At 26.9% G+C, this 11,304-nt stretch overlaps 1 protein-coding gene across 1 annotated transcript; it reads right to left on the bottom strand.

The window, feature by feature from the left end:
* Positions 1-7,708: 7,708 nt before the first annotated feature.
* On the bottom strand, positions 7,709-9,156 carry LOC130673710 (uncharacterized). The gene is made up of 3 exons (XM_057478860.1): positions 8,946-9,156; positions 8,063-8,245; positions 7,709-7,992 (listed from the first exon to the last, which is right to left on the bottom strand). The coding sequence occupies exons 1-3, from the start codon at positions 9,082-9,084 to the stop codon at positions 7,853-7,855; spliced, it is 462 nt and encodes a 153-aa protein (XP_057334843.1). The 5' UTR covers positions 9,085-9,156; the 3' UTR covers positions 7,709-7,852.
* Between the last annotated feature and the right edge of the window lie 2,148 nt (positions 9,157-11,304).

Genomic DNA, 11,304 nt, shown 5'->3' on the forward strand with positions numbered 1-11,304 from the left:
GTTGTCTATTTCTATTGGTTGTAGACCTTATAAAATTTAAAAATCTAATAATTATAGGACATTAAATTCTCTAAAAAAAAATATTCATTTAATTTTATCGTTAAATTAAAAATTTCGTTAGAATTAATTCCAATAGTTTGAGTATTTGATAATTCGTAGAGAGTGAGTCTACTGACCCTGATTGAGAAAACTAATTTGAAATAATTCAAACATGATCTGAAACAATTTAAAGTTGGTAAAATTTACTATATATAGATATACACTTTAGCATAGATTGAATCATTTCAAATGAGATTTCTGAATCAGGGGAACTCATGCTTGGACTTATTATATATTTCTATAGATTAGAGGCGTGTCAGAATTTAAAAAGCTGGTAGTTGTAGAAAATTGAATTCACACAATCCAGTGGGAGTACCAGACAAAATCCTGTAGAAGCAACAGGATAAAATGCTTTCAGTTACTCTAACATAAAAATCCTGTTATTGTAGAATTTTATCTTGTTGCTTTCATTGGATTTTATGTCGGAATTTCAAAAGCTGATAATTATAGAATATTAAACTCTACACAAAAAACTATTTTTAGGTTTTGAGCATGAAATTCAAATTTTCGTCGGAATTAATTAAATGACATTAAATTCTCTACAAAAAAGTATTCTTTGAATTTCCTTCTAAAATTGAAAGTTTCATCGGAATTAATTCAAATAGTTTGAGTATTTTAAAAATTGAAAGTAAGTCTACTGAACAAAAAATGAAATAACTTAAAAATTGAAAGTAAGTCTACTGAACCGATACATGGAGTGATTGTCCATTCATAATAAATATCGAAAAGCTGATGATTATAGGATATTAAATTCTCTACAAGAAAGTGTACTTAAAATTTCCTATCAAAATTGAAAGTTTCGGCAGAATTAATTTCAATAGTTTGATTTTTCTGATAATTTATAGAAAGCAAGTCTACTGAACCGATGCATGGAGTGATTGTCCATTCCTATAGATTCTGGACCAAATTAAATTCAAAAATACCATATTTATAGAATATTAAATTCTCTACAAAAAAAGTGTTCTTTGAGTTTCCTTTTATAATTGTAAGTTCCGTCGGAATTAATTCCAATAGTATAATTTTTAGAATAATTTTTGATTTACTGAACGCTTGCGTCGAGTCATTTGTTATTTCTATAGATTAGAGGCGTGATGGAATTCGGAAAGACGATAATAATAGAAAAATAAATACTACATGAAAAACTAGTCATTTAATTTCTCCGTAAAATCAAAAAGTTCCCGGAATAAATTTTCAGAGTTTGAATTTTAAGAAAAATCAAAAGAATTAAGTCTACTGATCTAGTGCTTGGCATCATTATTTATTTCTATGGATTGTAGACAAAATGAAGTTCAACAAAATGTCAATTAAAAAGAATTGAATTCTCTACAGAAAACTTTTCTTTAAATTTCCTTATAAAATGAAAAGTTTCATTAAAATTAATTGTAAGAATTTTTTTTTTGATAAATTACAGGAATTAAGTCTCTTGAACTCGGGGTTGAAGGGATTGTCCATTTCTATGGATTGTATCCCATATAACAATCTTTTTCGATTCTTTTTTCAAGTCTGCACTCAAGATCGATAGGTGTTAGTGTCTTTTCCTACGTATGTGTCTTACTGCAGATACTTGTAACCAGATTTAAATTCAAGTCTAATGCAAGCCTTATACAACAAATTCGTGCCAGATTATAATTCAATTTGGGAGGAAGACTATCGTTGAAAACAGTTGCGCGTGGCTTGCTCAAGATTTGCGCAAAGCTCAAAGTCAATTCCAGATATTGAACAAGACATGCCTGTACCTACGTAAGTTGCTGATGCAAGAAATGCGTCCGTCACTTTTTCATGGCACTATGTTCAAGATATATTCAATAAATCTTATGTACCATACCTTGACATATGTTTAATGATGAAAGATCTTGTAAAAGACACAAACGAAGAAGAAGACACTAGTAGTTAGGGGTTACTTAAGATACTTACTCCAGAACCTTGTTCAAACACGTGTTACTAGGGTAGATCTAATGAAATTTAAAAAACTGATAACTATAAAAACTTAAATTCTTCACATAAAACTATTTTTTAGATTTTATCTTTAAATTAAAAGTTGTATCGGAATTAATTTTAAGAGTTCTAGTTTTTCGAAAAATTAAAAGTATGAAGTCTATTGAATTAGAGTTAGTCATTATCATATCTATGGATTGGGGACATGATGAAATTCAAATAGCTGATAATTATAGAAAATTAAATTTTTCATAAAAGAAAATATTTTTTAGATTTTATTACAAAATTACAAATATCTTGACATCTTGATATTTTAATTAGAAAAATATAGAAAAAAACATTAGTTTCTTACCGTGATCAATTGTCAAAAATTATTGTTACTATATATTTTTTTCGGTTTTATTTTTGGTAAAGTAATTCAACTTATTATAACAGTCTATTCAATTAGTTTATTTATTTCTTTTCTAAATGTTATATGAATAATATTTCCGTTAAGATGTTATGAATAAATATTCAAATTTATGACATTTAGTATTACAATGTTTTTTTTTTAATATCTATAGAGTGAAGTTAGTACAAACCTAATTTTAATATTTTGTAAATAAACACATTTACTTGTGAATAACCTTATTATTTTATAACTAAACTTATTTTTTTATAAATAAATTTATTTTCGATTAATATTTTTTTTTTTTTTAGCCAAAAACTTATTTTTAATAGAAAAATCAACTTAATTTTTTTTTTTCACCCATAAACAAATTTTTTTTATCGATAAGTTTTAAATCGTATCAATATTTTTCTCTTTTATTAACTTTCATTTTTTAAACAAAAACTTTTTTTTTGTAAATAAACTCATTTTTTCTTGAATAAACTTATTTACTTGTAGATGAACTTATTATTCTGTAAATAAACTTTTTTTTTTAGAATTAAATTTATTTTCAATTAATATTTTTTTATTTTACAAAAAAATTACTCTTGAAATAAAATAAATATTTATTAATTTATAAATTTATTTCTTTTGTATTTTGTAAATAAACTAAACTTTTATTTAAATCAACTAATTCTTTTATTATTTTATAAATAGAATTTTTTATCCATGAACAAATTTCTTTTTTTATCGATAAGCTTTCATTCGCTTTAATATACTTTTCTTTTATAAACTTTCATTTTATAAACAAAAACTTTTCTTCTGTAAATAAACCCATTTTTTTTTAAATAAACTTATGTACTTGTAAATACACTTATTTACTTCTAAATAAACTTATTATTCTGTAAATAAACTTTTTTTTCAATTGATACTTTTTTTTTTAACAAAAAACTTAATTTTAAAAGAGTTAAAAATTTATCAATTGATAAACTTATTGTTTTTTATTTTTTTTTGTAAATAAACTAAATTTTTTTTAAAATCAACTTATTTTTGTTTTATAAACCTTTTTTTTTACTCATGAACTAGTTCTTTTTTATCGATAAGTTTTAATTTGCATGAATATACTTTTCTCTTATTGACTTTTATCAATTAAACAAAATTTTTTAACTTCCCGCTAAGAAAATCGACGATTTTCGAAAAATTGGGAAGTTATTGTTTTCACCCCGATTTTCGAAAGTCGAGTTTTCATCAGATGTCGACGTTTTGAGGTCCCAGGAAGCTATTCTGACTATTTTCAGAATGATGTCCGAGTGTATGTATGTATGTGTGTGTGTGTGTGTGTGTGTGTGTGTGTGTGTGTGTGTGTGTGTGTGTGTGTGTGTGTGTGTGTGTGTGTGTGTGTGTAAACTCTTTGTAACTTTTTAACTAATGAATCGATTTGGATGGTTGAGGTGGCAATCGAAAGAGCTTGTTGGCCCGCAACTTTCCTGAAAATTTCAAATCATTTGATTAAGTAGACTCGAAGATATTGGCGAATTAATGAAAAAAAAAAATTTTTTTTTTTAGTTTTTTAGTGATTTCTAAGAAACGACGAAAACGATTGATTTTAAAATCTAATCAGCTCTAGAACTTTGTAAGCCGCGTCGAATGTCACCTTAACCATCTCAATCGGTCAATTTGTTCGAGAGATATCGATGGCGAAAGAAATGGTAAAAAACGTTTTTTTTCGATTATCTTTGAAGTGAGTCATCCGATCAATTTCAAAATTTAATCGACTGTAGAGTTCAAGAAAACGCGCTGATTGCCACCTCAAACGTCAAAATCGGTTGATTAGTTCAAAAGATATAGGCGCTGAAAAGTTAAAAAAATAACGTAAAATGATATTTTTTCCGGATAAATCAAAATATAACGTGCTAAAATGTGTCTGAAATCATACCAACTCTTTCTCTTTATAGTCTCTTTCGATTATCAGATAATGTCACATAACTTGTTCCTTAGTTTTAAAGATATCGTCAGCAAAAAATTGAAAAAACCCAGTCGTTAATGTTTTTCTCGAATATTCTATCTATTATTGCTCTGACCTAAGTCAAAACGTATTCAAATCACGATTTTGATCACTGACATTGATTTCTGCCTCAATACATTTATTTCAGAGAACATAATCGATAATAAAAATTTAAAAGCCGCTTCTTCATTAATGATTTTCGATTCTTAACATTTCAAACTCTAGCATAAAACGTAACTTGTTAGAGATTAAAAGGCTCATAATAAAATGATGGCATATAACAGCATTTTCGAGCTCGAAGAGCTCGAAAATATATTCACAGTGATGTTTTCAAGCTCCTTGAGCTCGCGAACAGCGGGAAGTTTTGGGGCTGGCCCGCAGGGCCAACCGACGTCCAGATTTTTTTTTCTGTAAATAAACTTATTATTCTGTAAATAAACTTTTTTTTTGTAATTAAATTTATTTTCAATTAATCCTTTTTTTTTTTTTTAACAAAAAACGTACTTTTGAAAAAAAATAAACATTTCTTAAATTATAAGCTTATTTTTTTTTTTTCTGTAAATAAACTAAATTTTTTTTTAAATCAACTTATTTTTGTTTTATACCCGGGAAAAAATGATTTTGCCTAATCATATATGATTATATATAATCATATATGAAGTTATGTATAATCATGCATGATTATATATGGGGTCATATATAATTATATATAATTATATATGGCCCCATACATAATGAGATCTGATCATACCTGGCTGTTATAAGCCCATATATAAGTCTATATATAATCAGATCTGATTATATATAAGTCTATATATAATTAGATCTGATCAGATCTGATTATATATAAGTCTATGTATAATTAGATATGATCATACCTGGCAGTTATGACCCCATATATAATCATACATAAGTCTATATATGATCAGATCTATTTATATATAAGTCTATATATAGTTAGATCTGATCATACCTGGCTGTTATGACCCCATATATAATCATGTACAAGTCTATATATGATCAGGTCTGATCATATATGAGTCTATATATAATTAGATATAATCATACCTGGCTGTTATAACTCCATATATAACCATATATGAGTCTATATATGATCAGATCTGATCATCTATAAGTCTATATATAATTAGATATAATTATACCTAGCTGTTATAACCCCATATATGATCATATATAAGTCTATACATGATTAGATCTGATCAGACATGATTGATAAAAACCCATATATAATTAGATATAGGCCTATATATAATTAGATCTGATCAGACGTGACTGATATAAACCTATATGTAGTTTTATATGTCTATGATTAAATCTGATCAGATTTCATTGATATGAAACCTATAAATATTTTAATATATATATATATATATATATATATATATATATATATATATATATATATATATATATATATATATATATATATATATATATCTATATATATATATATATTAAATAATATGACAATTTTTTAATATCAATGTTATTAAATTTTTATTCTGTCAACTATCAATCAAACTTAAATTCCCAATACTTAAAAAATGTTCAAAGGTTTCGGCAGTAATTTAAAAGTATAAAGTATCAATTTGATTATTTGAGTTAAGTAATGCCATAAACGTTTCTTAATTGTAAGTGTATAACAGACTAGAGGATCAGACTGCAAACCATCGATAACCAAAGTTAAGCAGCATCGGCGTTGGACATTAATTGGATGGGTGACCTCGTAGTAAAATAATTGTCGATGGTTAATAATTTTTTTTTTTTTTTTTATTTAATTTTAACCGACATTGATATTGATGAAGACAATAAATCCTAATTAAACTACTTAATTAATAATTTACAGATATTCTAAATGAGATTCTAAAAATGACTATTCGTTCATGCATGATTATATATAATCATATATGATCATGTATAAACAGATCAAGTTATGTATGATCAGACCTGGCCAATTTTTGGATCTGATCATATATAGACAATTATGCATGATCATATATGATTAGGCAAAATCATTTTTTCTCGGGTAAACCTTTTTTTTGCTCAAGAACGTTCTTTTTTATCGATAAGTTTTAATTCACATGAATTATACTTTTCTTATATATATATATATACTTTTCTTTTTATACGTACTTTATATTATTGACTTATTGACTTTCATTTATTAAACAAAATTTTTTTTTCTGTAAATAAACTTTTTTTTTTATGTAAATAAACTTGTTTTTTCATGTTTTCTTAAAAAAGTATATTTTCAACCATTTGAATAAAATAAGTTGATTTTTATTTTTTAATTATTTCCTTTGTCATAAATCAACTTATTTTTTTTTTATTGAAAAACTTACTTTTTACTAAAAAACTTATATTGGTCAAACGAAGCAGTATTTAGGCAAAAGGCTTTATCAGCATGAGTACAGCTGCAGAAACAATGTGAATAATAATAATAATAGGAATAATAATATTAACAATAATGGTAATAACAATAATAATAATAATAACATTAATAAGTTGACAGCTCTGTCTTTACATCATTACGATACAGGTCATCAGTTTCGGTTTGATGATGTAAAAATTTTAGACATGGAAAAGAATAGATTTAAACGCAATATTTTAGAGATGATTCACATTAGTTTGAGTAATACTGTTAATTTGAAAATTGACACGGAAGGGCTAAATTGCATTTACGATAATTTAATTTTGAGATATTAAAATAAAAACAGGGATTACGGATAATTCTTTAAATTTAAACTAGCGGTTAAAGTCAGCAGATCCGCGCATGCGTGTGAGTGAGTTTAGTCATGTCAACACACTGGGAGTATACAGCTGTTCATAATTGTAAAGAATGTTGTTAATTAATTGATATTTTTGCACATATTAATTGAGTAATAATAATTAATAAGAATTATATGAGTACAACAACAAGAAAATCACATTACTATGAATAAGTATTGGAGTAGCAAGATAGATCAGAAGCATGCGTGTGCTTAACCTGATTCCAGCAGGGCCGTTTTATAATAACAACGTGTTGATACTCATGTCTCATGGTATGCTGACAATCTAAGTGTGTAATTATATTTGTTACATTTAATTATTTATAATAACTTTGAGAAAACATTTTATGTAATTTTTTAAAAAAATTTTTCTAAATTTATCTCATTCAAATTTTGTATTTATTTTAAAAAGAAAAAATAATATTTATGACAGAATGTTTTGACAATTTGTAATTTTGACAGGATATTTATAAATGTATTTATTTGATGTATGGTTTTGTAGATTGCCTGAGGAAGTCGGGATTTCCGACGAAACGTTGCAATAAAGTGTGAAATAATTGTCAACATTGCGTTTTTGGTCTGATCAACCTGATATTTATTAATTAATTAACAAGCATGGACCCGAATTCAATAATAATAGATAAAGAACTTATACTTTTATACTTTTTGTTTCTTATTTGTATGAACTCCTATGGTTAGGAGCTTTGCGCCTTTCAGCAACCAATTTAACGGTTTGGTCTCTCCTTCGACTTTTTTAATGTCACCCATAGACTTAATTAAGAAATGTACCGTGTTACCTGTAATTTAATGTTTTTAATAAAAAACAATACAGAATATCAGTAAGAGCACTGATAAGAAGAATCTTACCCATTATGGATGGAATGCCTGAAATGACAACCGGATCTCCTCTTTTTAATTTACCAGGTCCAAAAAAATTAATAGAAACGTCTAGTTTATGTACACCGTCTGTAATAGAGCAACACGGCTTCTTGGGTCCTAAATCTCCTAAATTTAGAAGCGAGAAATCGCTCTTCAAATAACCACTAGTCCCTGTTTAAAAGAAAAGCACTTCAGAGAAAAATCATAAAACACGGTTGACCCTAAGGACCAACCAAAAAACTCCACCGCTTTCAAGCTCAAAAACTCAGAAAAGGCATTATTCGCAAACTTTCGAGCTCGCGGAAGTAAAAAAATGTTTATTTTTTTGTTTAACAAAAAAATAATTAGCCAATAATCATGTTCGTCGTATGATATCTTTAGAATGAATCAACTGATTTATATCTGCTTAGTGACAATTAAAAGAGCTCATCAAGACTTAAAACTGATTACTTTTTTAATCAAATCGAACAAATGGTTTATGAGTTACATGAAAAAAAATTTTTTTGGTGTGTATTTTTCGTATTACTCGACCGGTAGACTAGTCAGATCCAAGTCTTGATAAGCTCTTTGGATTGCTGTCAAGCACGTATAAATTGGTTAATTCGTTCCAAAAATATCGTACAACAAACATTAGGTTACACACATACACCCACGCACACACACATACACTCACACAGACGTCGTACAGAAATAGTCAGAAAAGCTTCCTAGGATTCTGAAACGTTGACATTCGATGAATACTTTATTTTAAAAAATCAGACCGAAACCAATAACTTTTTTTTTTTAATTTCAAATTTTTAGAATATGAAATGAAAAATTACTAAATTATAATTTTAATTACTAAATAAGGTGAGCAATATTTATTACTTACGAAATCTTCTCGGAAGAATGCTCTCACTTATTTTTTCAAGCGGAATTACTTGTAAATTATCATTGTTCAGATTAGCAACGCCAATTTTGTACTTTGTTTTATCAATTTGACCCAAATTTTCTACAATAGTAAAATTCATAATTGTAATTTCCGCATTGTTAAAATTACCATGATTCCAACGTGTTGATTTCGAAGCTTTGGCATTTTCCAAATGAATGATCTATAAACATCATAACGATGAGTTTTGATTATTGTTATTATTATTTTCATTATTATTACATAGTGACCATAGATTTTTAGAATTTAATTCCCTGATTTTTTCAGAAATTACAGTCAATTTTTGAATGGTATTAAAATTGGATTCGCGCTGCGTCACTTTTTGATCAGTATTGGTAGAATAACAAATTTATCTAATTTTTTCTGTCAAAAAAAAAAAAAAAAAAAAAAAAGAAAGCATAAATTTTTCCAGCCTTGTGACGAAATGCTCTGACTTTGGCTGTATGTTTATAATCCCCTGACAGTTCCAGGATTTTCAGGTTTTCTAATAATATGGCCACCATGTATTATTATTATTATTATTATTATCTTTTTTATTCGTTATCTAAAGCAATTTCTTTTTCCACTCGCGCGATTTCATCATTCCAGACAACTATTTGGACCCGCATTCCGTCACCGTTATTCAATGTGAATTTAAATAGTTGGCTACTTTGTCCAACCGATCTAGATGCCTCTACGCCGTCAACGAATCCAATCAGTTCACTAGAATTAATGTGATTTATTTACATTTTTGAAATTTTTCAAATGAATATTTATAAAATATAGTTAAATTTTTGAAAAATCGATCATCTCTATTCGAAAGTTCCCATAAAATCCACTCAAAAGGGTCAAAAAACCTTATAGAAATCCATCAACGACAATTATATTGGTTTCTATGCGGCTTTTGACCCTTTTGACTGGATTCTATGGAACTTTTGATTAGGGATAAGGACGAATACAATAGCTAGGCTAAAAAAAAAAATTAAATATAAATAAAAAAAAAAATAACTTTAAATACTTTAATTTATATTTTTAAAAAGTGTAAACTACTCACACGCTCTGTTCGGGTTGAATTTTTTCGATTTCCGCTGTAGGAGTTAAATCGATTGTCTCAGCAGCCATAATGTTAATTTCAATGCTATCAAGCAATTTAACTCAATCAAATAAATTCAAATAATATGAATATAAATTAAATTGAAGAGGAATGTAAATAGTTGAATTATTTATTCCGTTACCGAGCAACCGAGATAAGAAATTATAAATTCAGATTGAAGTTGTCTAATAATTATAATTTATTTGAGAAGACAATCATAATTTTTGTTTTATTGAATAAATTATTATGGTTGTTAGCATTTCCAGATATTTTAAGTCAGTTTTTCAATCAGAGTTTTTTTCCGGATTCAAATTATTATTATTCGTATATATATTTGAAATATATACAGCAATAATAATTTACAAATCAACCCGGATGGAAAAAAAATAAATTGAAAAATTGATTTATAATTTCAGAAAATGCAAACTATTATGATAATCGTACTTTTAAATTTAGGGTTAGATTTATTTAAAACCGGGTTTATTTAGATCAGCCTTAGTATACAGATATATCAGCAATAAAACTGTCAACTATAATTAAAAAAAATAAATTCGGCCATCAATATATATAATATAATGAATTATTTGAAATAGCTTCGTTTATTTATTTAATATGTAATAAAAAATTATATTTTTACAAACAAATAAATGATCACGGAAATAACTTAATTATAAATCTTTACCGCACGTGTTTTACTGCATGGAGAGAAGAGGTACGAATATAGTTATTAACGTTTGGGATTTCTGGTATACTAAAGTATAGCACTACTAGGGCGTGTTCAGAAATACACTCTGGAGGTGAAAAATTACCTATCCAAGTATGATTAGTACCTTTGTGATGTTAAGTCGCATCTATGGTCCAAACTAGAAGATATTTCTGAACGCAGGAGTTGAATATTTCTTTTACCGAGTGTGTTTCTGAACACGCCCCTAATGTGGTATACTTTTGTTGGCAACAGGTAGCGACAGTAGATTGTCACCTCCATGGACCTGACACCAAAAATTAATTATTTTTTTATTTTGATATAAACAGATCGTTTGTTCGTAAATGTTCGTTTAATGATCTCTCTTGTTTGAACATTATTTATTTTAATAAGTTAAAAAAAAAAAGTTTTCTTATTTTACCGCACTATGTTTATAGTGGATGATTTTATATGTTCTGTAGGTAATCTACCTTGATAGCTACACTCAACATATCATTGCTTACCCTGATAGCCAGAGTTTGTGATCA

This window comes from Microplitis mediator, chromosome 8 (genome assembly GCF_029852145.1).
Source record: "Microplitis mediator isolate UGA2020A chromosome 8, iyMicMedi2.1, whole genome shotgun sequence".
Classification (NCBI taxonomy): domain Eukaryota; kingdom Metazoa; phylum Arthropoda; class Insecta; order Hymenoptera; family Braconidae; genus Microplitis; species Microplitis mediator.